At 49.4% G+C, this 27,357-nt stretch overlaps 1 protein-coding gene across 3 annotated transcripts in view; it reads right to left on the reverse strand.

Annotated features, from left to right (window-relative positions):
* The window catches only part of MGAT5B (alpha-1,6-mannosylglycoprotein 6-beta-N-acetylglucosaminyltransferase B), an 83,874-nt gene that overhangs the window by 19,683 nt on the left and 36,834 nt on the right, over positions 1–27,357 (reverse strand). For all 3 annotated transcript variants that reach the window (XR_010785023.1, XR_010785022.1, XM_066565559.1), the window contains exons 4-11: positions 20,790–20,902; positions 19,658–19,731; positions 18,049–18,216; positions 16,465–16,629; positions 15,272–15,441; positions 5,712–5,843; positions 4,244–4,377; positions 1,859–1,989 (exon numbers count right to left, since the gene is read on the reverse strand). Coding sequence is in view for 1 of the 3 variants with exons in the window: in XM_066565559.1 (XP_066421656.1) it covers positions 1,859–1,989; positions 4,244–4,377; positions 5,712–5,843; positions 15,272–15,441; positions 16,465–16,629; positions 18,049–18,216; positions 19,658–19,731; positions 20,790–20,902 (1,087 nt within the window). In the remaining 2 variants the exon portion in view is untranslated. The remainder of the gene's footprint in view (positions 1–1,858; positions 1,990–4,243; positions 4,378–5,711; positions 5,844–15,271; positions 15,442–16,464; positions 16,630–18,048; positions 18,217–19,657; positions 19,732–20,789; positions 20,903–27,357) is intronic.

The following is a 27,357-nucleotide window of genomic DNA, read 5'->3' on the forward strand; positions in this document are numbered from 1 at the left end:
ATCCCATTTCACTACCTGGAAAATGAAAGTGGTCATCAATTTTCTTCTCTTGGAGGCTTCCCTCCTTTTGCTCCAAAGCAGCCTTTCTTTTTAACAATTTCTTTACTGGAGAATTTTTTTGCTTCAATAAACCACAAAGGGCCCATCCTTTGCATGCTGGATTTTCCAGTGCTGCAACAGCCCCAAAAGAGCAAAGACCAGGGGGACTAAGGAGTTCTAAATGGGGAATTTGAGGAAACTCTGTGTATGATGCCTTAAAGCCTCCTCAAATGCTGAATTTCTGCCCTCAGCCATGGATCCCTGGAATCCTCCAAGGCTCTAAGGCTTTCCCAGCTTATTAAAACTCCAGCTCCTATTGTGAGCCAGAGGCAAGAAGTTCAGAGGGGTAGGAAATGAGAAATAAAGGAAAGGGAGGTTTAATGAAATGTTTCTAAATGTCAAAAACATCCTGCTCTGGAGAGGGTGTTTGGTCCAAGGCTGGTAAATGAGCACCTGGTTCCAGAAGATGGAGGTGGTCTGTGCCTTTCTAGACCTCAAAATCACTCAAAATAAGGAAAAACTCCTCTATTCCATTTTTTATTCCATGGAGTGTACAAGATGGGAAGCAAAGGCCAGGCAGCCTGGCCTCAAGGAGCCCCAGCCTCTTCACCCAGCAATAAATGACCCCAAATATGCAGTTTGGGGAAAACTGATGTTGTTTGTGAGTTCTGACTCAAAACAGCAAATGCCTGTAGCACCCTGGGTGGAGGGAAATGTCCATTCTGGGGTTTGAACTCTCTTTAGTACCTTCCCAAATTACCTTAACTAAGCTCCAAGGAAACTTCTGGATAAGAAAGGGCAGGGGAATGATAGAAAAATAAGACAAGATTTTGCAGTTCTCCTAAAATGAGATTTAGTGGGTTTCAGTAGGGCTTTTACGGAGCCCTCAAGCCAGGCAGAGGCAGGGGGGATTTGCTGTCAGACCTGGACAGGGATGGAAAGCCCACAAACATCAGTAAAGAGGAGACAGCTTGGCTGGATCCTGGCTCACCACAAGCTTCCCTGCTAATTAGCAGCTGCTAATCAGGAAAGCTGGGAAAGGGAGGAGGTACAGCCCCCACTGCATCAACCCACATCAATCCCAGCAGCTCCAGAGGACCCAGCCCACGTCAAGGCAAAGTCGAGTCTGACAAAAACCTTTTCTCTCCCGAGAAGAGGAGCAGAGGCAAAGCCCAGCAGCAGCTGGTGTGGTACAGTACCTGCAACTGGAGCAGCCCCAGGCGGTGCGCAGAGGGAAAAATAGAAATAAATCAACAGACAATGAGAATTAGCTCCTTTTTACAGCCCTGGAAGGAAAAGCAGCTTGCTAGCTCTGGATAAGGTGGGAGGAGCATGCACAGCCCCTCTGGAGATGCAGGGGGGTGTTTTGGGGGGCTGGAGGGGCTGTCCCCATGCAGTGACACCCACAGGTGTTTCAGGCTGGGGGAGCACAACCCCTTTTCACAGAGTGCTTGAAAGCAGACACCAACTATCCCCATCATAATGCAGCAATCACTGCAATTAATAAGTGGCAATCATTATAATTAATTACATAAAATCATCGATATGAAATCCTCAGCCTCAGAGCCTGCTGGGAGGAAGCATCACCCAGAGCAAGGAGCAGGGAATGGTGTCCCACCAGCCTCTTCCTGTTTGTTGGAGGTTCTGGATGTGTCTCATTCCTCCCCCAGGACCAGGACAAGGATGGTTCTCCATGAACACACCCAGATCTGCCCCTCCACAGCTCAGGGTGAGATCCAGAGGCTGGGGCTGCCTCCCAGCCCTGCCTGTGCCTACCCCTGCCTGCCTGGCTTGACCCCAGCAGCCCAAGGACACCCACCTTCCAGATGCTGGCCTCCTTGCCATACACCACGGCCATGCTGCTGACTTTGTTGGCCTTGATGAGCTGCTTCTCAGTCTGGTTGAGCTCCTCCGACACGAAGCCCATGAAGGAGTTGTCAGGGGTGTGAGCTGTGGGCACCAAGGGGAGGAGACAGGCGGCTGGAGATGTTTTTTGGGATGTCCCCAGGGGTGGGAATACAGCACCCCGTCTTTCTCTCTCTCTCTCTATCCTGTATCTCCTTTCCAACCCTTCTATCCCATTTGCTGTGGGCACTCAATAAAGGTGCATTCGTTTTGATTGATACTGAAATCCCCTCTGTGTAGTTTTTGCACTCTGAGATCAGTGAACAAACCATCACAACCTGTAGCAGGCCCTGAGCCTGCAAGGGCTCCCTAGTGGTCAGAAGCCTAAGATAGGAAATGCCAAGTCATGGTGACTGGGCTAGAAGCCCTTCTTCCACCTTTGGACCCCTGCTTATCTCTCTCTAAGACATTCCTTTAACCCTTGCTATTGGACCATTTCCAAAACCCCTGAATCCTATACAAAGAGCTGCTTTTGCCCAGCTCAGGCAGAAGAGCTTGTCACAGACCTCTTTTATGAAAAATCCTTTCCTTAGGATTTTTTCTCCTGAGAACCTGAGAGGCCTCAGGAACAAAATGCAAACAATGGTTATCTGCTGCTGTGGAATGCAACAGGTGCATCTGGGATTGGGCTCATGTGGTTGTTTCTAATTAGTGGCCAATCACAGTCAGCTGGCTCAAGCCACAAGCCTTTGTTATTCATTCCTTCTTTTTCTATTCTTAGCCAGCCTTCTGATGAAATCCTTTCTTCTATTCTTTTAGTATAGTTTTAATATAATATATATCATAAAATAATAAATCAAGCCTTCTGAAACATGGAGTCAGATCCTTGTCTCTTCCCTCATCCTCGGACCCCTGTGAACACTGTCACAAGAGCTGTCACTGGGAACCTTCGCAGAAGAATCAATAAAGACGCTCCTGTGGAACCCCACACAGACTTCTCCTCTCTCTCCCTGCCTCTGCCTGCCTAGGCACCTAGCAAGCTGAAGAGCTGAAATCATAATAAGCTGATAATCACTAAAGAGTTGATCTCACTTAAGGCTGCCTGTGGCTAAGAACTGCTTGGGAGCTCGGACAGTCTGTCCGTGTGGGACATCTGGGACCCGTGTGCAGCCTGCTGGGGACAGCCTGTGTTGTATTGCACTAAATAGTTTATTTAGTTGTTGTTCTGCACTGTGAAGGGCCCCCAGCCCTCCTATCAGGCTTAGCCTCGAGCAAGGCAGGCCCATCTGGATAACTCAGTCCCTCTTGGGGACAGAGTGCCCGAATACCCAGTCAGCTTGTAGCCGCTGGCTACCCTAAGCAAGCTTAGTGGATTTCAGCTCTTTAGTGATTCTCAGCTCTCTTAGGATTTCAGCTCTTTGCTTGCTTGCTTAGGGCGCCGTAGGGCTAGGGGTAGAAGCAGATGTGAGAGAGGAGAAGAAGGGTCCCGGCAGTTCCACAGCAATGGTTTATTGAGGGGTCTGTGAAGGGTTCCAGCGACGGCTCTTCTTCTGCCAAATGGGCTAAAACAGCCCCTTTTTATAGGGTATAGGGGGATCAAACTTGTCCAATAGTAAGGGTTAGGGGAAAAATGACCTATGGGGTTACAGAGATAAGCTAGGGTTCAAGAAGCAGAAGACAGGAGTTTATTTTGCTGTCTCATCATGACTCAGCAATTCCTACTGTTAGGCCTAGGCCCGCCACGGGGCCCTAGCCAAATCCATGGGGCCTGCTACAGCACTGGGTGGTTGGAAATTTGTACTGAGTATGTTATGTCATGTAGATTGTTATTTCCCTTCTCCCATCACATGGTCTCTCCCTCATGCACTCCTGTGCTGTACCCCCTGGTGGTTTGGTCCCTGGTTACCCCTTCCATCACCCCTCCTCAATGGTATCTCATTGGCTACAGTCCTCTTCCCCTGCCCCCATTCCTTGGGTATAAAGGTCCCCTGCAAGAATGTCATGCTCTCTTTTCCACTTGGGAGGTCGCCAGAGCCTGAAGTGTCTCCTCCCAGGCTAATAAACAATAGTAAATTGATAATAAATAAATAAATAAATAAATAAATAAAAAGCAATAATAATAAAGTGGGGACACTTGTCCCCACGTGGAGAAGAGTGTTTCCCACCTTTTGCTTTGTCCATGTAAGACCGTGTGGGCCAGGGTCCACAGCTAGCTGGAGTGGACTCAAACAACAGCCCGAGAGACGCGGATTCTTACAAGCCTGAACTCCAGCAAAAGTTCACAATAACGACCCCCATTTGTTCTAGCAGATTGTGACAAGCCCCTGTTCTAGGCAGGCTCCCAGGCACCAGCACTCACGGAACATGGTCATGAACTGGCTGGGCTGCAGGTTCCAGTAGCCCCAGTTGGTGCGGTAGCCGCGCAGCGTGGCGTACTCCTCGTGGTTGTAGGCTGGCTCTGTCCCAAAGGTGTCAATGACCCGGACACGGCACCTGCAGGGCACACACCCCCTGAGGACACCTGCTGTCCCCAGGACCCCTCGTCTGCACCCCGAGCAGAGGGAGAGGAATGAGGGGTTTGCCTTTACAAACCAGCTGTGGGTCTGCTGGTACATAAAACCAGCACTGGGAGATCAAAGAAACAATGGGGAGGATTCCACTGGTTGATGACTGGAAAAAACATATTTGCCTTTACAAATAAACCATAGGTTTGCTGATCAATGAAATTGGATAGTGAAAGATGAAAGAAACATAACCATAATTCCATAAGAATTAAAATAACAAAACCATAAATTCCATAAGAATTAAAAACTAAAAGGGAGTGTTGTACATTAGAGGGTTATCTTTGGTTTCAGGCATTTCAGGAAGTCTGGACCTCTCAAGTACCTCAGCTAATAGGGTAAGAGAGAAGAGAAATGTGGCCAGGAAATTGGGGTAAAAAGGAGGCTGCATCTTCCAAAAATTAGACAGACCCCAAAGGAATGCCCCATGGCCTCTCCCTTTGTTCAAATAAAGTAAAAGGACTCCTCTGTCTCCTTTTTGGACATAAACCTCTGATGTTTGTGGATTAATTTTCCTGACAAGAGGGTGCAGCAGCATCCCAAGGAGCCCTTCCCAGCACTGTTCCCTCCTTGCAGGACAATTTCCCTTTGCAGGACCCTCAGCTCCCCGACAGCTGTGAGAATGATGAACCTCCCAAAAGTTTATTATTAATGCCTTTCCCAATATCCTGGGAATGCTGAGGCAGGCACTACCAGCACAAGGCTGAGGACAGAAGAGGAACAACAAGCAAGGGAAGAGCAAAACAAGCTGAATGCAAAAGCAAATGCATTTATAATAAAAGCAATAACACAGCTTGTCATTTTTCTCTCTAATAAAATTGTGTAGGATAGTGGAAGAGATGGGAAAAAATGTAATAAATAGCAGGTCTATCAGCACTAAATTAAATCGCAGATTTTCCAGGCTGGTGATGTACCAGGGGATGATGACATTTGTCTTGATGCTCAAGGAGCCAGGGATAGGGCTCCTTACAAATTCCCAAGGCTCACCCTCCCCTCCATGCTGTGCCCACCCCTGGCTGCAGGAATGGAATGGAAGCACACATGCAAGATTTGGTCTTTCCCCAACTCTCTCTCTTTTATTGAGGTTTTATCCTAAATACCTGAGGCTCAGAATGTCTCATGCTGTGGCAACAGGGGACACAGCAAGGCACCAGGCAGGCAAAAATCAAAGGTAAAATCAAAAGGTCTGGCTCCTTGGGCTGGCCATTAGTCTTTGCTTGCTAATTAATGAAATGGAGATCAAGAGCAGGCAGTGGCTTTGCTTACCTGTATTTCTTAAAGGAGAGCCCCATGTGCTGCTTCATCTGCTGGAGGCCATGGTAGTCGGTGTAAATCAGGTCAAAAGGCAGAGGACTGGTCAGGGGGCAGTTCCCCCGTCCTGGAGGCACCCCTAAGTGACTGGGGAGAAGCAGGAGGGATCAGCCCCCAGCACCAACACTCCTTTCCCTGCTGGGCATTGAGCAGGAGCCATCAAACAGCTCCTCTTTGATGGAGGGGAGGCAGATGGTTCTCCTCGCCTCAGTTTTTATTTCCCAGGCCAAAGATCTGGAGAGTCCTGGTCCCTCTGCATCTTTGCACCTGCTCCAGCTGAGCTCCTGTTCCTCCCACATGGACTGTGAGGCACAGCATTCCCAGCCAGGGCTCTCCAGCATCCCAGTCCCCACACACCCTCCCTTGGACCTCTCTTGTTGAAGACACCAGATTTCGTTTACTTTCATTGCAGTCACACCAGTGACAGACTTGTAAAGCCACATCTTTCCTCTCCTCTCTGCCTGCAAGGTTCCCAGCTGAGCCTAAAGCTCCCTGTTCCCAGCTCCACATCCCTCCCAGCACACCCTGGAATGTCTCTCTTATTCCACTCCTCACCTATCGCATCCCAGAGCACTCTCAGCTTCTCCTTGACTCTGCTGGCAATGCCTGTCCTTGGATGCTGGGCACATTTCATTCATATTTCTCACTTTTGGTCCCATTTATGAAATAATTCCACAAAATGGGGCAGCTGGGCCCTGGGTCTCACTCAGGGGGTTTCCAGCCAGTTCCTTACAAACAGACACACTCACTCCCTCTGCCCTCCTCCAGTGGATAAAATGCACTATGAAAATCCAGATAAACTCGACTGACACTAATCTCTTTATCAAGACCATCAGTTACCTCGCTGCCAGAGTGAGATGTGATTAATCCAGCAAGATACAGGGCTGCTAAACCTGTGGTGTGTCTCCTTCCATTTCCAATTACCTCTGTGAACTGATGAATCCCTCTCTCCAAAGCTGTTCCACCAAGTGTACCACTGATGTCAGCCTGACAGCCCATCTGCTTGTCTGGACCATATTTCCTCCTTCTCAGAAAAAAAAAAAACAACCCACCCCTGTGACACCTTCCAGCTTCAGCAGGTTTCTCAAAAATCCATGTTGCTTGTACTTGTGATTTCCCAGTGCCAGTTTGCTCAGAGGCTGATTCACTCCGCAGTTTTAATGCTCCTGTATTTTGTTTTTCCTCCTAAAGATGATAATTCCTCATCCTGCTAACTCCACTCACACCCAAAAAGCAGCAGCATCCTCATGGAAAACCAAACTGCTGAGCTGCTTTGGTCCACCCAGGCTGTCTCACTCCCACCACGCAGTTGTCCCATTCCATTCTCAGTCCTTCCAACAAGGCTGAGGAATTCCTGGTTTATTTCACAAGTCTGCGCTCAGACACTGTGAAATCTCACCCTTAGCTCCTGCCTGCCAGGACGTCTGTCTTTGTTTTCTTCTGGGTTCTTCACTTACTCCAAAGCTCTATTTGGAGATGGGAATTTATCCCAGCCATGCCTGTATGTATTTTCTCTTCTTTAAGGAATAAAAGTTCTGGTCAGGCTTTACACTCCCAGGCTTTGAATCTTTCCTTCTCTGTGATTTCTCTTACTGGTTCTCTCAATTTCTCAGCATTTTCCCTTCTGAACCTGAGAATTCCCTTTCCAGCCCTACCTGGGGTTTATCTGTTCCTCAGCTGAAGCTCAAACGGACCCATGGCCCCAGGGTCCATCCTCTGAGGAGCACTTCCATAAGGTCCTCAGCCCTTGCCAAGCCCTTCAGCATTTCACCTTTCAATCCCATGGCTGCTTCCAGAGGCAATTAATGGCTTTCCCATCCAGGGAAAACCAAGGGACACAACTGTCACAAATATTTGCTCTCCAGTCTCTCACTAACATCAGAAGGAGCCACACAGAGCCAGAAATTTGTTGGCCATAAGAAATATGATAAAGGGCTCTTGGTTGGCTCCTGGCCACACCTCCCTCTTCTTCTGAACCTGACCTGGAGGAAGATGCCTCTGCTTATTGCAGGGGTTTGGACCAGAAGAGCTTTAAAAGTCCCTCTGAACTCAAACCTTGCTATGATTCTGATGTGGCTCCAAGTCCTTGAGCACTGAGCACCAAGATCCTTCTTCCAACCCCCATCCCAACCTGACACCAACCTGACCCAGTGCAGGGTCACCCCAAATTCCTGACCATGACAGGGACTCCAGAAAATGTGTAAATGTGGAACAGCCTCGCTGGGCAAAGTCAGGAAAAACAGAGAATTTCAATTTAAGACAAAGAGCTGCTTTTGCAGCTGCTTCATTGCTCTTGTCACAAGGAATCTCAGCATCAGCTCAGGGCAGCCTGGCCGGGGATGCTGCAGGGGGAACAGGTTGCAGTTTTGTCACTTTTATGCACAATTTTACACGACAGGACTGATTGGGAAGATGGCAGGAATAGAAAGGCTCTCACCTCCCACAGCCACCTCGGTACAATAAATAGGGCACCAAGGAGACTCAGTCTCCCGGGAAGGCTGAAGGGGAATTTTTAAGCCAGGATTTTGTAGAGATGGAATTCTAAACAACACATTTGCTCACACAGTGCTGCTTTTTCCTCAGTCACAGACAAACAATGATTTACACCGACCTGCACTGTGGTGGAACCAATCCATAAACCTTGTATTTAACTAAAAATCCCCAAACCATTACACTGTGCTTGCAGCATGTCACACAAGCCACTGCACTACAAAATAATCTGTAATTTAAGGAAGCCCTAACCAAGCTTGACGAGGGGCTGCAGGAGGCAGCAATTAGTGTAACTCATACTGAAGCCTCCAAAGAAGTTCCCACCAGTTGGGAAGAGCAGGTCTGACTCTCCCAGCTCCCATCAGCAGCACAATCTGCCACACATCCCCTCTCCAGGTGCTCAGGACTTGCCACATCCATTTATACTCCCTGTGCCATGGCTGCGTGGCTGGAATAGCTCTGAAAGCAGGAGCAGTGCTTTGAGCAGAACATCTCTGCATTTACCCCCCTTATCCTCCCTAAACACTTTATCACCACTGATTTTAATATTCCACTCATGCAAATCCAGCCTGCACCTCTGAGATGGGGGTGGGGGGAGAATTTTTTTTTTTTATTCCTTCTTATTTAAACATTCTTTATTCAGGCTTTCATCATTTGCCAGTTAAGTCAACTAATTTTCTACTAAACCCAATTTCACTCATGGTTGGAGTGCAATTTCCCTGATTTTTCCTCGTGCCATGTACTATTAATGGCGCTTGAAATTACGCGAATAAAATTGATGAGCGCAAACGCCGCCTTCGCCGCCAGCACAGCCCAGGGATCTGCTGGGGAAACCTCCCCTCCCAGACCAGCCATGGGTGGTGAGCAGCTCAGCACCTCTGGCTGGTGATCCAGAGGTTTGTCCCATCCCAAATCCTGGATCAGCTGAGCCCTGGCTCCTCTCTGGGAGGGAGCAGCCGGAGCGGCTCCGATCCAAGCGGATGCCGAGCTCGCCTCTCCGCCAGCTGCCTCCACCAGCTGTGCCTACTCCAGAATAAATCTCCAGCAGCTTCTTGTCCTGCTATTTTCCTCTCAGAGGTACTTTAATCAGCCAGGGGACCGTCCCCTCCCTGGGCATGGTGCAGGCGCTCTGGAGTCAGATGACTGCTGGGTTATCTTTACATCCCATTGACCTATTTTCAAATTAACCCAAAGTTTCTGTCTGCATTATCACTCCTGGTGCTGAGAAATCCAGCACTAAATGGATCTCGTGGGCATCTCCTGGCAGCCTGGGCCAATATTTTGTATTATATTTAATTGCATCTTCTCTGCCCACATCTGCTGCCATCAGCAAGGCTGAGAACAGAGCAGGGATCCTGTTCTCACTGCTCCCTCAGCTGCAAGAGCCCAGCAGGCACAGGGATGTTATCCAGGGATTAAAGGTGCCAGAGTCAGGCCTGAGCAGCTCCCAGAGGTCTGTGACAACCCCATCACAACCAACAAGTGCAAATCTAAGTCCACAAAATGAACATCATACCGCCTGCCCTCTGCCCCCAGCTCTTTCCCTGCTAGAATGAACACTCACTGGAAATCAGGATTTCCAAGCAATTTCAGCACCTGCAATGGTTTCCCTTTTGCAAGGTGCACCTGGACTGTTTCTCTGTCCATCATTGATCTTGTATGACACAGCCCTACCCATCCAGGGAGGAAGTTCAGTAATACTTTTATTTATTTCTGAGACCTGGAGATGCACAGGACGGTGCCAGAACAAACACTTCTTTCTGGTTGGAGATTCAGCAAATATGAAGGAACTTCCCAGGAAAGGAGAAATCAATACTTGGATTCCTGCAGGGAGCAGCAGAAACTGAGCACTCACGTGCTGGTAGTGCCTGGGCAGACCCTGGGACAGATGGGCTGTTCTCCTGCTGTCCCAGCTGCTACAGCAGCTCCAAAAACAAAGAAATTCTCCCCTATGAGGGTGGTGAGGCCCTGGCAGAGGCTGCCCAGAGAAGCTGTGGCTGTCCCATCCATGGGAGTGCCCAAAGCCAGGTTGGATTTGAGTACCAGGAGCACCTGGTAAAGGCTGAAAGTTCCTCCCCAGTGGTGCAGAGCTGATCAATCCACAGCTTTTCCCTGCAGCTCCATCAGGATCACACGGAACCAGCCACTTCTGGCTGTTTCCACAAGCAGTTCCTTTCTCTCCCACACAACAGCAGGACTGGTTTTGCCAGCTGGCGAGGGGAGTGAAGCCAGAGCCTGGGCACAGTGCAGGTTTTCATGTGAACAGATGTGAGACAGAAAGATGGCTTTAATCTGCCAGGAGACAATCAGAAATGTGCTTTCTGGACATGGTGTTTCCATCTGAACAGCCCTTTTTGCAGCCTGAGCACACCTCAGTGAGCACAGAAAGAGCAGGAAAATCACAGGTCTCACTGTGTGCCAGGCACTGAGAGGGATGGGGCAGTGGGAGCAGAGCCAAGTCCCACCACAGCTCCAAGGCTCCATCCTCCCCACCCCAGCACAGCGAGGGTGGCTCAGCACCCAAACCACACACACTGGCCACAGCAAGAAAGGGCTGCCAGCACAGGGTACAGGCACGTGCTGCAAATCCAGCACTTTGCCAGGACTAGAATTAAGAGTCCAGAACTTGACACAGGAGCAATTAAGCTCCAGGAATGCTTTGTAAAGCCCTGACCCCAAGAGGCATCAAATCCCATTTTCTTCGACTTTCTGTCCTGCTTTATGAGCAGTTAATTTCGAGGGGACCATTGAGAAAATCACCTTTCAGTGCTTTTCTGAACTCCCCAGCAGCTCACAGCTCTGCAGCCCCTTCTCCCCCAGCCTCTCCCTGAGGCCCAGAAAAGCAGCTGGACATGCCAAGATCACCACTCCCATGGCTCAAGGATGAAGGAAGGAGATGGAGCATCCAGGAGTGCCCCTTGTGCTGCTCCTCCCAGGGAAAAAGGCTGAGAGGATCCTTCCTGCCTGACCCCAGGGCACAGGTGCTCCAGAGGAAAAGCCTCAGTTTATTAAAGCTTTATTTGTGGGCACAGCCATTGCTCCAAAGTGCTGCTTGTAATTTTCCAGCATCTACTCATGAGCTGCCTCATTAACAACCCAGCTCAGAGATTTCAGGCACTTCCCACTCCTCCCCTAGCAAGCAACAACACCAACACTGGCCTGGATTCTCACCTCCCTGAAAGCACTTTTGGGCTACCAACACAGCACCAGGGATCTTCAGCAAGAATCAAGTGTTGCTGTTCAGGTTTGGGGTTCAGCTTCTTCCCTCCCTGCTTCAAGACAAGGCTCAAAATGCTGCTGGCTGCCCACCCAGCACAAATCTCAGAGAGAAAACAGCTCCTGGCTCCCTGCTCTCTGCAGTTCGTTTTCCCTCTCGGAAGATGCACAGAGAAACATGGAATGGTTTGGGTTGGAAGGGAGCAGATACCCTGTGATTCACCCCTTACCTCTCCAGAGGCACCAGAAGCAGCTCACAAATTCACTGGGAGTTCAAAGGAGAATAAACACCTGCACTTAGCTCAACTACAGGAGAAAAAATAGCCCCTGGGTAGGGAATTCACAGATCTTGAAAGTCTGTAGTGGGTAAAAGATAACCCAAATAAACTGGCCCTGAAAAACCAATCTGTGATCTCGGATCTCACAGGGACATTTGGACAGTGCTGAGCTGAGCTGAGGATGGAGCCTGCAGATTCCCAGAGCTCCTTATCTTTGTTCCAGATTAGCATCAGTCCCTAAACCAGAGGAAGAAGAATTTGACTCCCCTGGCCCTCACTGCTGGGCAGGGAGAGGTGCCCAGCACACACATGGGTGTCACACTCCCAACATGTTTTCACCCCCAGCCCTCCATCACCAGCTTTTTTGACCAGGGCCTTACTTCTCCTCCTTCATTTTCTTGATCCTCAACATTCCTGACCCACTCCAGACCACCTCCAGGCACTGCTGCATTGCAATCAATACAGATGCTAATCATGAACAGCTTTCAGATCACCACTGGTTGAAGTGTATAAGTGTATGCAGGCAAATCTTCCAGTGATCCCTTGCCAATGATCAATACATGCAGAAAAATCAGCTCAGAAATTTGAAGAGACAAAAAAAAAAAAAAGTCCAAACCAGGAGAGAGGTTAATCTGTGCTGAATAATTTATGGGCTCCAGTGAAGGCTTTGCTGGGCTGGAGCAGCTACAGCTCCTAGCCATGAAAAGAGCAGGGGGTGCCAAAGAAAAATACACAAGGATGGAGTCAATGTTTCACACTGCTGGAGCAAAATATCCCCAAACCCACCCCAACACTGCTCAAGGTCAGCAAGAGACAGCCAGGATGGGAGAGGACAAATTCAGCCTCAGTCCAAAGAGGTGCAAAGCTTTTCTGCTTCAGGGGGGTGCAGGGGGCAGGAGGGATGAGGAATCAGAGTGCTTGCGTTGCCACTTCCCCAGGGACAGGGATTTAGCTTTGCTACATCCACCAGCCCAGCTCCAGCCCTTTGTGCATCCCTGGCTCTCTGCAACCCCTGCCCAAAGCTGTGGCTACAGGTAAAACACCTCCAGGCTGTAAGGAAGAGCCCAAGATTAACTCTTAGCACACCTCAGGACTAATTACTCATGTTCTGCTAAGCCTCCCACTCCTCCTGGTCACAAAAGCTTTTCCCAGCTCTCCTCAGAGGCAGCAGCAGCCCAGCAGCAGGGATGTCACTGAGAGATCTGCAGGATCCAGCACCAGGATAGCTGGCACCACTCATTCCTCCCCTGGGCAGAACCTCTGCCCCCCTGTGACACCCACATTAACCCATCTCCTGATGGACTGCACAAAGGTGACAGTGGTGACCTTCCAAGTGCTGGGCTTGGTCTCCAAAGGGACAGAGGGGACGTGGCTACACCCCCAGCTCCCCCCTCCACTCATCCCAGCCCATTGAAAGGAATGGTGGATTTGTCTTTACAAACCAGCTGTGGGTCTGCTGGTAGATAAAACCAACACTGGGAGATAAAAGAAACAATGGGAAGGATTCCACTGATTGATGAATGGAAAAAGATATTTGCCTTTACAAATAAACTTTAGGTTTGCTAATAAATAAAATTGGATATTGAAAGATGAAAGAAACAATGGAGAAGAAAAACCATAAATTCCATAAGAATTAAAAATGAAAAGGGAGGGTTATACATTAGAGGGGAGTCTCTGGTATCAGGCGTTCAGGGAAGTCTGAACCTCTCAAGTACCTCAGCCAATGGGGAAAGAGAGAAGGGAAATTGGGGTAAAAAGGAGGCTGTGTCCTCCAAAAAACTGAGATCCCAGGAGAATGCCCCATGGCCCCTCCCTTTATTCTAATAAAGTAAAAGGACTCCTCTGTCTCATTTTTGCACATAAACCTCTGGTGTTTGTGGATTAATTTTCCTAACACCATCAACATGAAAGTGAGCACTCAATGTGGGTGTCCAGCATTTAAAACATCACCAAAGGCAGGCACAGGACACGTGTTTGGGGAGGTGGGGACAGTTTCTGGGACACTGAGAAGGGCAAGATGTGCAGCCCCAGCCCGGCTCGCTCACTTCCCATCTCAGCTACCCAGGGGAAGAGACGGAGCTGCTGTTCCCAGGAGTCCCAAGGGACACATCCAAATCTGCATCAGAGGAGGAGCTCTCGTCACTGAGAAGTCACGTGGAAGCTCCCAGGCTTCTGGCAAAGGCAAAATACTCCAGGCAGCAGGGCAGCTCCAGCCAGAGTCACTCACAGAGGGAACCAGGTGCTGCAAAAGCTCCCCGCCTCCCTAAACAACCACCAGGAGGTTTGTCATTATAAAACACAGACAAGAACCGCACAACAACAACAACACACCCCTCCCAGCCATTAACTCCTTTCATCCTTGACTACACGGGTGTTATTTAGCATGTCACTCCCGCTTCTTTGAGGAGATGCTGCCTCTTGCATTAAGACCGGGATTTTTTTAAAGTTAATTAGTTAGGAGCTAATTCCATCCATTAATTCTGAATGCTGCAAGGGGGTTGGGGGGTTGGGGGGTTTTGTTGTTTTTCTCCAAGATTGTTGGATTTTTTTCACTCCCTTTTCAGCATGGCTCATTATGTGGTTGATGCTGGCTTAGCATCTCCCAAAGCCTGCCCAGTCTCCGAGGCAGCTTCAGGCTCTTCTTGATTTATAACCCATCTAATTTGCAATTTCCTTGGTTCTTGCCCTCTGATCAGGAGAGGAGCAAACCTTATGAGGTGACAGAAGGCACCAATGTTAGCCTAGTAATAACAGAACAGCATCAGCAGAGAGGAACAGGGCCCACTGTTAGCTTCTACCTCTTTTTCCATCTAATATTGGTCGCTCTTGGAGACTGCCATCCTGTGTTGCCCCACGGCAGAAAGAGACAATCCCTCTGTGGAAGTGCCTCCAGCAGCAGCAAATTCCCCCACAGGTCCCCAAGTCACCCCCAGCACCTCCTGAGGTGGAAGGGAGGAAGGGGAAAGGGAAAGGAAAATGAGAAGGAGAAAGGAGAAGGAGAAAGGAGAAAGGAGAAAGGAAAGGGAAAAGGAAAAGGGAAAAGGAAAGAAGGAAGGAAACTCCTCAGCCACCACAAAGCCCCAGGGGTTGAGTGCAGCCATGCATGCTGGGAAGAGCCAGTGACCTGCAGGTCACCTGCATCCTGCAGCCACCTGGCCACCAGCCCAGCAGGGAGCATCCCTGGGGAATGGGCTGGCAAAGGGAGCTTTCCCATGGCCAGCTCCAGGCAGGTGTCAGGGGACACAGGTGATGCTGTGTGCTGGCAGCAGGGAACCATTCTGCCCAGATCCAGCACTGAAGCCACAGGGCAGAGCCCTGCTCCAGATGTGTCCACACCAGCTCCATGCAAAGCATCACCATCAATCCTTCCCACTTTGCTGGCATGCAGAAGGATGGGATGTCTCCTAGCCATGACACTGGTGGTCCAGTACAGCACCAGCACTGTCTGAGATGCAGGTGGGCAAAGAGCCTCCCCCAGCCTTCTCAGACCTGCTGCTTCCACCCAAGACCTCGATGCAACCCAGCACTCACCTCTGCAGCTCCTTCAGGGAGACTGTGACCCTCAGGCTGTGTCCCAGCATGAAGAGGGCAGCCAGGATGTCAGCCCACTGCACCATCTCACCCAGAGGGCCTCCCTTCAGCACCCGTGGGCTGAAAACGTCCCCCGACTCCTCCGTCAGGAAGCCAATATGGACAAGGATCTGCAGAGACAAGGAGAGAGGTCAGCACTGGGGAGAGGGACAATCTGGGTTTTCCAGCCCAGAATGACTTATGGTCCCTGATTCCCTCCAGCTCCTTTGCAGGCTGTAATTACTCAGGGAGCTCAGTCAGGTGTGCAGGCAAATGAGCCATGTCCAATTAGCACAGACCCAATGGCCAGAGCTTGGCCCTTTGACTGCCACTCTGTGTCCTGGGGCCTGGCTTGTGCTCTCCATGTACATCACAGTCTGAACCACAGGCTGGAGCTGGATTTCCCTGCACACAGGGGCCAAAGGCACAACAGAAACATCAACAGGAGGGCCAGGAACCTCAGCTTATCCTCAGAGGAGATCTGTCACACTCCAATGGCAGCCAGACATCTCCACCCACCAGGACCCATTTCCAAAATCCACCCCGCTGCTCAGCAACACCAGTCCTGCCACATCCCAAATGCCTGTGAAGCCATGCCCATGGACAAGAGACCAACCCTACAGACCCACATGTGGCATTCACATTCTCTGGAAAAATCCCTTCACCCAGGGTTTTTCTCCTGGGAGGCCGAGAAGCCTCAGAAAAAGGAAAACAATTCTTTTCTCATTTGCTTCTCCTGTGTTGTGCTCATGTAGAATGTGTTTGGAGATTGTTTACCCACAGGTGATTGTTTCATTGGATTCTGCTGTGAGTTATATTGACTCATTGGCCAATCAGGGTCAAGCTGTGTCAGGACTCTGGAGAGAGTCACAAGTTTTCATTATTATCTTTTTAGCATTGTGTAAGTATTCTTACATTTATTATTCTTACATGTTATTACTCTTACATCCTATTCTGTATTCTTTAGTATATTATAGTTTAGCATTCTTTAATATACTACAGTATCATAAAATAATAAATTAGCCTTCTGAGAACTTGGAGTCAGATTCATCATTCCTCCCTTCATCAGGTCACCCTATAAATAGAATACCCACACTCTCCCATAAATGAATTTCCCTCCCAGCTGGGTTCAGCTGCCCCGACTGTCCCCGTACGTGTTTCTGGTCCCGCTGCTGTCCCGCCAGCCTCTGCTCGAGGCGCCGCGCCGCCCGCAGCCACTGCTGGGCCAGGTGCCGGATCCTCTTCTTCATGAAGCTCAGGGACTCCTTGCCCGTGCCAATGAGCTCCAGCAGGCGAGCCAGGTCCCTCCGGAACGCTGCCTAGGGAAGGAGCATGCTCTGCATGGTGAGTGTAGGGAAGGAGGAGCCAGAGGAGCCCCTGGGCTGCCCCGTGGCCTGGGGGAGGTTTGTCCATCTCAGCAGAGGTGATCTGAGACCTTCCTGCTCCCCTGGAGCCGTGGCAGCTCCTCCACTTCATGCCCCAAATCCCAGGGGGATCCCGCTGCACCAAGGGCTCCTCATGAGAACCCAGATTCCTCAGCAGAGGAAAGGCATGGATGAGAGGAGGCCACAAAAATGATCAGAGGGATGGAGCATCTCTGCTGTGGAGACAGCCTGAGGGAGCTGGGGGTGTTCAGCCTGGAGAAGAGAAGGCTCCAGAGACATCTTCTTGTAACCTTTCCATACTTATAGGGACTTATAAAAAGACAGGGACAGAATTTTTAGCAGGGTCTGTAAGAGCTGAAATGAGGGATGCAGGACTCCAGACAGCTCTCCAAAATTCAGTTTATTCCATCCAAGAGGTTACACCAGTCCAGGGTCATGGGTGACAGAGCTGTGCCTACAGCTGTCAGCTCCAGCTGCAGGCAGGCCTGGACACCCTTTGGGTTTGGTTACAATGCGTTCTCTACTTTGCTGAGCATTTTAATACAGTAGAATTTATACCTTAACTTTTACCTATAGCCTATCATAACTACTGTAATTACCATGTTCATGTTACTGTTCTCCAATCACTAAAAGTTTGTACATTACAGTTTAAGCTAGAAGTTGTTTTTCAGTTTTCTTGCAGTGGAAAATTCTGAGACCTTTTTTCTACTTGCACCATTTGCTGCCTTGTTTGCCTGTGCTCTCTTTCTGCTTGGTAAAAACATCTTCTTGTTTGAGGTGGGTTTATCCTTTGCTCTAAGCCATAAAAACCCCTTCTAACTCACACACCCTTTGCCTCCTTGGTTATCCAGTGAGACTGGCTCAGCAATTCTTTTCTTCTATATCAAAACTTGCTTCCATCTCTATTCCTTCATCAGACTCTACATTTAAAAATCTTTCTGCTAAGCACACATATTTGTGAGACTTTCCTGTCAAACTTTCATCCTTCCCAACAAGGGCCTGTTGCAACAGGACAAGGAGTGATGGCTTTAAACTGAGAGAGCTGACTCAGAATAGTTATAAGGAGGAAACTTTTCCTGGTGAGGGTGATAAAACACTGGCACAGGTTGCAAAGAGAGGTGGTGGATGCTCCATCCCTTGACACACTCAAGGCCAGGTCGGGCAGGCCTTGGAACAGCCTGTTCTACTGCAAGGTTCCCTGCCCACAAAGACCCCCTCCAATCCCAACCACGCTGTGCTTCTGTGAAAACCCACGTCAGGCATCATGGCCCTGCTGAACCTGAGTGTTTATTTCCACTGATGCCTCCCCACAAAGGCCCTGGCCCAGCAGAAGCCGGGCTGGGCCCACCTTACCTGCGCGCGTGGCGGCGGCGGCGAGGGCACGGCCACCGTGTGGTTCCGCCAGGGCAGGGGGGGACAGAACCACTCGACCTCGCTGAGGTAGATGAGGAAGGAGCACTCGGTGCCATCCACACCAAAGAAAGCATAGCAGGGGTCAGAGGTCCAGCGGGCCCTCATCCACTGCAAGGGGCAAAGAAACTCGTGAGGCTCGTGGAGGAGGTGTGCCAGCCCTGCCAGCTGCCCCTGCTGTGGAAAACTTCTGTTCTCCATCCCCTTTCTCTGTCTGGGAAATAAAAATGAAGGGCAGAGGGTGGAAAAGGACTGCAAACCCAGCCCCAGTGCCACAGGGCTGGTGTTCACCCACTCAGGGCCTCCAGGGAATTTGGGGCAGAGGAAGAGCCAGGGAGGTTTGCTGGGGGCTCCCTGGGTTTCTAGCACTGGTTCCAGCCTTCCCTGGGGGCACAGCCCTTAATCCCCAGGAAATGATGCACCACAGGGATTTCTTCTGGCTCGCTTTGCTGGGGAGCTGCTGATCTCATTGCCCCTGGAGCAGCAGGGCAGGAGACAGATCTGCCAGCAGTCCCCAGGGATGATTTCACACAGAGGAGAATAACCAGGGACCAGAGCAGTGATTTATCATCCCCCACAATGGCTCTTGCCAGCCTCTTCCTAATTCAGCTACAAAAACAAATCTGCTCAGGGACAGGTTGCTGTGCCCAATCTGTAAAGCACAGCAATCACCAGGAGGGGAGATGGGATTACAGCCTTCCACAATTGCATTACATCCTGAATTTACTCAAATTGTAGAAGGAAAGGATGGCTAACACCCCTGGAAGTGAAAAATCCACATCATTTTCTTGTACACCCCCCCCCCCATAATTTTCTTGTACCCTTCAACATCTTTTCAGGGAGACTGGGCCCTGCAGAAGCCTGAGCTTGAAGCAGGTTGGCAAGAGGAGGGAAAAGGGCAATGCTTTTAATTAGTTGATGTAAATATGCTCTCTGACAAAGCCATCATGCTCTGGGCCAAGTGCCAGGCTGCATTCCAGTATGAAGAGCAGGCTGGGTCAGGCAGGACTGATTGAGATGGAGGTTCTGGCCACCTGAACGAGGTGCTGCTCTGGGCAGTGCTGGGCTTATTCCCCAGGCACCAGGGAATGCTCCAGATATTCAGAGGTGATGTGCCAGAGCTTCCTCCTCACTGTGCTTCTGGCATTGAGCACACAGACTGCAGGCAGGGAGAGCTGCAGGCAGAGGTGGGCCCACAGCTGATTCTGCTGCAGCCTGTGGCTTCAGGGCTTTGTACCCCTCCAGCTAAAGGTACATGTGGTGAGGGTATTACTGGGGGAAAACAATCCCATTTCTGTAGCAAAAGCTGCCAGAGAAGGTTGGACACCTCCCTTGTGTTTTGTCTTCAAAGCACAGCCCTGCTTTGCTTTCCACACCTTTGGCTCTGCTGCTCCTCCTTCAATGGGCTGCACCTTTCCAACATTAACAATCATTTTATCCTGGAAATCATCCCATTCCCCACTGCCCTTCCCAGTTTAACCCCCAGGGTCACTGCTTTGGGCCCTCCCATCCCAGCTGGAGACCCTCTCCCAGACAGGGGACCCCAACTCACCTCCACCTTCCCAGCACAGTCGGGGTACTTGGGGTCCCTGGGCACCTCACACTGATCCCTCCTGCCTTCCATCCCTGCAGAGAGACAATTTGGGCATGGGGAGAGCTGGGGTGTGACAGAGGAGCAGCTAGAAATGCTGTGAGGAGAATGGGATGGGATGGGATGGGATGGGATGGGATGGGATGGGATGGGATGGGATGGGATGGGATGGGATGGGATGGGATGGGATGGGATGGGATGGGATGGGACAAGGCTGGCAGCCCCCAGGCTTGTTCACTGGTGCCACAGCTGGGCTGGCAGACAGCCCCATGCCACTGGATGGAGCAGGACATCAAGATGTGAAGCATCTTCAGCATCCTTCCCAAATCAGGAAAGAAACAGAGAAAACCACCCTGCTTCAATGCTGGGAATGTTCTCTTTCTCTAAATCTCAGCAAATCCATTTCCAGCACTTTCCTGCGCCCTCTGCCTGGTCCAGACCCCAAATTCCACCTATCCCCACTCTTGTAAGCAGGCTGCAGGATCTAGGCAAGGACTTGACAACCTTTTATGCTATAAACTTGCAATAAAAGCTGTCCTGCTGAGCTGCTGGAAGAAGACTCAGCCCCCAGGGTGAGTTCCTAAATAAGCCATAAAGTGGTTAAAATGGCATCAGGATCTTTTCTCCCTCCATGGCTGGGCCAATAAAAGCCACCAGCCCCCCTCTAAGTCCTCTTTTGCCCATAATTGAAAAGCATGAGGTGCGAAAGGCAGTGGAAGGATCTTCAGCCTTAACCCAAATAACCACGCAGGCATGTGGGGAAGCATCTGCAGAGCCCAGCAGTGACACAGGGGGATGGGAATGCCTCTCCTGGTGCTGAATCCCAGCCCCTATGAATTTGGATCCAAACCACCAAATTTTTCTATCCAGGTGCTTGTGCACTGCTCCTCACCTTTAATTTTGCATTTAATTCTCCAGCATTTATTCCTGACAGCCATTCAGATTTGTCACGCACGAGTTTCCCAAGGAAGGCAGCCTCAAGATCAGCCTCCATTTCTGGGACTTTTACCAAATTTGTCATGGTTGGACCTTCCCATGGGCACAGCACAACACACAGGGGGTTTGGGGCACGGGGACCCCCAGGGCCACTGACCTTTCCCATTCAGGAGGCTGTTCCGGAGGATCTGATCCACCTTTATTGCAATGTCCGACACGTTCTGAGCTATGGCCTGGATTCTCTCCATCAACCCAGCTGCTGGCTGAAACCTGGGGAAGAAACCAAATCAACCCTGAGAACTTGATGTCTCCTGTTACTGTCATATTTTCTGAAAAATCTCTTTGCCGAAGATTTCACTCCCGGGAAGCCAAGAAGCCTCAGAGAAAAAGGAAAACAATATGATCTCATTTGCTTCCCCTGTGTTTTGCTGCTTTGGAATGTGGTTGTAGATTGTTTATCCAGCATGTGAATTGTTTTTACTTAATGGCCAATCATGGCCAAGCTGTGTCAGACTCTGAGGAGAGAGTCATGAGTTTTTCATTAGTATCTTTTAGCCTTCTTCTAGATCCTTTCTGTATTCTTTGGTATAGTTTAGTATAGTATTCTTTAATATAATAATATAATAAAATAATAAATTAGCCTTCTGGGAACATGGAGTCATTTTTTTTCCTCCCTTCAACAGGGGTCTCAGAAAATACCACAGTCTCCCAGTGGTGACACTCAGAGGTGCTCAAAGAGAAATCCATACCCAGCAGATTGAACTTAGCTCCAGGAAGAAACACAGGAATGCCTGGTGCAGCATTTGACAGGCAAAGTCACTGCCTTCCAGGAAGTTTGATTGAAAACCTATTTAAATCAGTGTTTTATACATATTCTGCCTTTTTTTTTTGAAGTGTGCTGTTAAACATGGATCCACCTATGCATTTTATGTGGGGAAAATATTAAATAGACTGGCAAAAAAATGTTTTTTCTTATTTTAGATGTGCTGCGTTTGAAAATCTTCTACTGTGATAATTGTTCCTGCAGTAGGAAAGCTATGCTGAAAAAAAAAGAGAAAAATAATAAAAATACAGAGAAAAGAAGGTAAAACTGAGGATTGCAGAAGAAGTTCATGGGCTTGGAGCAGAGCGATGAAAAACACACAGAACATGTGGATGTGCTGAGCCTGCCCATCCACAAAGGTGGGAATCAGTTTTTCCTCCCAAGGAACAAGTGATAGGACAAGACAAAACAGCCTCAAGCTGCACCTGGAGAAGTTTAGACTGGATAAGAGGAAAAATTTCTTCACTGAAAGTGAGGCCAGGCATTGGAACAGCCTGGGAAGCAATGGAATCATCATCCCTGGAAGTGTCCCAAAAATACCCAGATGAGGTTCTTAGGGACAGGGTTTAGTGATGGGCTTGGCTGTGCTGGGTTAATGGTTGGATTCGATGATATCAGAGGTGTTTTTCCAGCCTCAGTGATTCGGAGATTTGAGTGGATTTCCAGCAAGGAGCAGCAGCCAGGGCTGTGCAGGCACAGGGAGCTGAGGCTGAGCTGGGGACTGCAGCTCCAGGAAAGCCCACAGGTACCTTCCACCAAGGCTTGAGGTCATATCCAACCAGCCTGGATTGCTGTACATGCTTCCGTGGAATCAAACCTGAAATCAACACTCTCCTGGGTGAACAGCCCCGTTGAACTGATCTAAGGAACACATTGTGTGAACAGGAAAACATAGCCCTGTGAAGAGGCTGAGTGTCAATTAAAACCTGGTGTGAGCTGGAAAAAGGCAAAGAGAACTCCATCAATCAGCAGTGGAGCCTGCCAGGCCTGACAAGGAGAGAGCCCTCCCACTCCAACACCTCTCCTGTGTCTTGGTTTGAGCAGCCAGGTGAATGCTAAGGAAGGCAGGAACCTCCCTTGAAATGGAAAATGTAAACCCCCTCCCTCTGAATTATTATAATTTTGAAATTAAGGGCTCTCAGGTAAAGATAGGGGAATAGGAATAACAGTCCTTTATTAGGAAAAAATAAAACATTTTAAAAATATGTAAACACAAGAATGCAGTAATATAAAACAGCACTGCCAGAGTCAGAGCAGTCCCTGCCCCCTGTGTGTCAGGGGGTGGCACAGCCCCATCCCATGGGGGCTCAGCCCTCCTGCAGTGCCAGCTGTGGCTCTGCTGGAGCAGGGATCCTGCACAAGGGGGGATTTTCCTCTGCAGCTCCAGGGCTGCTGGAGATGGGCCTGGGCTCCCTCTGGCAATGCAGGGCAGCAGAAACTGCTCCTCTGGCAATGCACTGGGCAAAGGCTGCTGTGCTGTCCCAGCACCTCAGATTGGATCCAGGTAGGAATGCTTGGCTCCTCCCCTGGGCGCAGCATCTCCCCATGGGATGCTGGAATTGGATCAGCCCTGCAGGGACACTCAGTGGCCATGGACAGCAGAGATCTCCTGGAGGGAGGGTTGGCTGGGGGAGAGATAAAGAAAAAACTGCCCCATGGACAGCAGAGAACTGCCCCAGCTCTGACAGATGGCAATAGAATACACACCCCTAGCACATCTTGCATTTCCAACCTAAGATACCTGCTACTTCCACCACAAACAGCCAGCACATCTCCACGAGTTATCCCAGTAAATAATTTTCCCTTCTGCAGTGTTTGGGTTATAAGTTTTCCCTCCTGCTGCCGCTGAGGTCGTTACAATACAGGGGAATGTCACATGCAGTGAGCAAAACCAAAAGGGCTACCTTGAATACTCATGGCACAAAAAATATGTGCTGATGTCAGGTCCTTCATGGTGAAGTTTTATGTTTGTTCTCCAGCAGATCAGTGAACCCAAAGGCTGGGATTTAAAGTACTTCTGTCCTCAAGGCTAAAAAAATCCTGGTTTTATGAACCGACACTGCTTCGCTTGTTGATTTAAAGTCCATTTGCCAGCAGCGAGCAGCTCACATTTTTCCTTCTGGCATGGTTTACGACCATCAATATTCAGGCTGCATATCTCCACAGGGAGCCACTGATCTTGGGCTTTTAAGAAATAATAATTAAATGCAGAGGACACCATTGCCCCCAAGTCACTTCCAACCTTTGCAGAGAATAAACCCCAGGTATCCTGCTGGAACCAGTGCAGCAGGGAGGCTGCTCGTGAGGCCCTGGGAAAATATGGGCACAAAAATAACCTGAGATAAGCTCTGCTTGTCAGCATGGCTCCGAGGAGATAAAATTGTCCTGGTCTGAAAGCTCACAAACCCCCATTTCTGCAACCCTTTTTCCACCAGCAAGCAGCCTCAGACCCCACAGGTGATGCAGAGGCACTCAGCAAACACCTGGGATGGGCAGTTTAGGAGGAAACATCACATGGATGCTGTGAATTTAGAACCAGTGAGCCCAAACTCCTGTTTTCAACAGGAAAAGGTTGTGGGCTTGGTGAAGATGCTCTCCAGGTTTCTCCATCACTCATGGCAAGGAGAGAGGATGATCACAGCCACAGCAGCACTGCTCTCACCCTTCAGAGCACTTAGATCAGTTCACAGTCCAGCTTCTGCCTCTTCCCAGAACTTATCCCAATCCTCACTTCCTCCCAAACACCCAAGGAACCAGGTCAGCCTCAAAAATCAACAGCAACCTCAGCCCTCACCTCATCACTGATGACCTCCAGACCTCAGCTCAGCCAGGGCTGAGCACTGGGCAGCCACAAAAATGCTCAAACAAAAATCAGGATCGTTATCCCAAATAAATGGCTTTCTTCCAGCTCAGCCTTGTCCTGCCAGGCAGCTGCAGTGCTGGGTGATGGAGCTGACCCAGGCTCTGTCCCACCTTGCCCCACTCTTGTGAAGCTTCAGCTGCTCCCCAAACACAAAGATTTCACCTCAGAACCCTGAGATGCAAAGCGTATTTCTGAGCATCACACTCCAGTCCTCCAAACAAGGCAGGCATCATATGAGCACCACAAGGCTTTCCCCAAAACACAGAGGATTACTGGAAAGGGACACTAAAAATGTCCACCATGACTCCTGGAACATATGAAAGTGATGCCTTGAGAAGGATCACCTAGAACAGAGGCTGGACAGAGTTAAAGAATAAAGGGATTTATTAAAATGCCTCTATGGATCCACCTTGGGCAGCACCAGACCCCAGCCAGGGCTACACCCAAGATGAACCAAAATGGTCACAAAATGCACAACTGGTCACGGGGTCTCTCACTTTTATAAGTTCTGCTCCATTTGCATCTTGCAGTTCATTGTCCAGTTCCAGCTTTAGCCCATCCAGTCCCATTCTTCTTGTTTTTCTCTCCTCAGCCCACGGTGTTTGTGCTCTTGGGCTGAGATTTGGATCATTTGTCCTTGGTCCCCAGCTGGAGCAGGAATTGTTTTGTCTCCCTGCTCTGTGCACAGAGCTCCCCATCCCCTCATATGAAGCTCAGACCCACACACTAAAGCAGCACAGAATCTGAAAAAGAGAAAAGCCAAAACCTGAGGCATCAAAAGGAGAGGGAGAAAAGTAGAAAAGTCCCTTTGAAACACAGAACCAGGCTCAGATCTCCCATGCTCCTCACCCTTGCATGTCAAACTGGATGCCTCCAAACCCTGGTGGGGTTTTTCTGAGTGAGGGATTTCACACCTGGGGAGAAGAGCCACGCTCCCAGCTGGGAGCACTGACAGGTCCCAGTGTTTGTATCTGCTGGGTAACAAGGCCATCACAGGAGCAGCAAATTTCATGTGAGGCATTAAGGAGGTGACAAGCAGGTTAAGCATAAGTTACATGAACTATCAGCACAGCAATTTGTCACCCAGGCAGGGGACAAGAAAATAAGGCATTTAAAGGTGTATCTCCAACGTGAAAAGGTTCTGTGTGCCTCGTAGGAGTTTGATGCCTTGTTGTTAATAACTGGAGACACCAGGAAGGACAAGGTAAGTGGTTTGTTCTGCTCAACAATAGCTCAGCAGAGCAGGAATATCCCACCACGTGGTTGATCCAAGCCAGGATGCCAGCACAGCCCTTGCCAGCCCAGCAGAAAAAGAATCTCCCTTCCTCCAGCACCACCACTGCCCAGGGAGCAGCTTTGTGCCTTTTCCCTTCCTGCTTTTTAAATTTTTCCATAGTGACATGCTGAATGCCACCAAAATGTGCTGGCACTGTGCCAGCTATTGAAACTACACTAAATTACCACAGCTTTCCTAGAACAATTTTTTCCCTGGGACCTTAAAACCGTTTACTACAGCAAATACAATATTTTAACTCCTAACCATCAATATAGATTTCGTCTTTATTATTTTCAGATTTATATTTCCCCCCGTTGATTAAGATTCAGATCACACTGTGCCTTATAATGCTCTGTATACAGTATTCATCTCCTTTCAAAAACTGCTATTAAGATGTATCTTTCCCCACTGACAGATCATTTCCCATAGAATATAGCCAGAGGTTGGGTTTTCTGTCACTTTTTTATGCATTAATTTGGTTCCCTTCACTTTGCTCTTGTCCCCATCTCCACAGCACCAGCTCGGATTCAGCCTGTTTATCCCTTTACAAGCCACTGTATTTTTATTGCCTTTTATAAAAGTGGCATTATGAAAAGATGAATCTCTTTCTCTTTGTGTGTTGTCTTCATAACACAAGCCCTAAACATATTTGCTTGCTCATCCGATATTTCTTGCTATTAACTTGTGAAAGCCATGGCTTTGGGAAGACCAATACAGATGGAGAAAAGCAGATGTTCTGAAGATAATACATCAACAAATTCAGCATTTGCACAGAGCAGTTTACCAAAGGATTTCCACTTGCTCGCATCCAGTGTCTGTGCTGCCATTTGCCTCTTTAAATATTTTTTAAAGTTTTTTTTTCCCAAAGACCCAAAGTAGATCAGAAAGCAGCAGGGCTGGTGCTGCTGTTTCACTGCTCTGGGGACACAAATCACATCCAGCCCCACAGCAGCCTCAGTCTCCAGGCCAGGGAGCTGAAATCCCACAGGGAAGGGAAAGGGAATGCCAAGGGAAAAAGGATCTTTCCTGTCCTCCTGGTTCCTGCTGCAGCTTGTGAGGTGTTGTCTGTTCAAACAGCTGGGACATCTCCAGGAAAAATGAGCCCCAAGGGCAGCTCCAGCAGGTCACCATGAGGGCTCAGGCTGCTGTTCCCATCCATCCATCTGTCCCTTTGTCCCCAATCCCCTCCAATGGGAAGCACTCAGAGTCACCCAGCTCTGGGAAGTCACCAACTTGGTGTCTGGGATGTGGGGAAAAGCCCTCATCAGAGTGCTGGATAACAAAAAAAGTCATTAAAATGTCCAAGAAGATGGAGAAATTAAAAGCTTTGCTCCACTAACATAAGAGAATACAAGTAAAACTCATCCATGCTGGAGGTAAAACATTTTTGGGAGATCCATGCCCTGGTGTGTATCTCCACACCCTCTCTGAGATGGTTTGTATCCAAAAATCCAGAAGCCAGGGCTGCCCATGTGGGAGAGGGCAGGACACAGAGCCAGGGGGGTTACTGGGGGGCTGATGCTCTGAAATTTGTGTCACAGTCCCCTGACACCAACAACCCCAAGACAGGAGGTGTAGCACGAGAGGCAGCAGTGGCTCAGGAGGCTCAGCTGTGCAGTTTCTGTTTATTGGCCTTGTAACCCTGGATTTAATCCTCATCTCTGCAGTGCTGTTCCCCTGGGCTTGGATGAGTGCTGGTCCTTGTGGTGGGAGGGCAGCACACCCCGTGCTGTTTTGGGATGTGCAGGGAGGGGTCACATCCT

This window comes from Molothrus aeneus, chromosome 25, assembly GCF_037042795.1.
Source record: "Molothrus aeneus isolate 106 chromosome 25, BPBGC_Maene_1.0, whole genome shotgun sequence".
Taxonomy (NCBI): Eukaryota; Metazoa; Chordata; class Aves; order Passeriformes; family Icteridae; genus Molothrus; species Molothrus aeneus.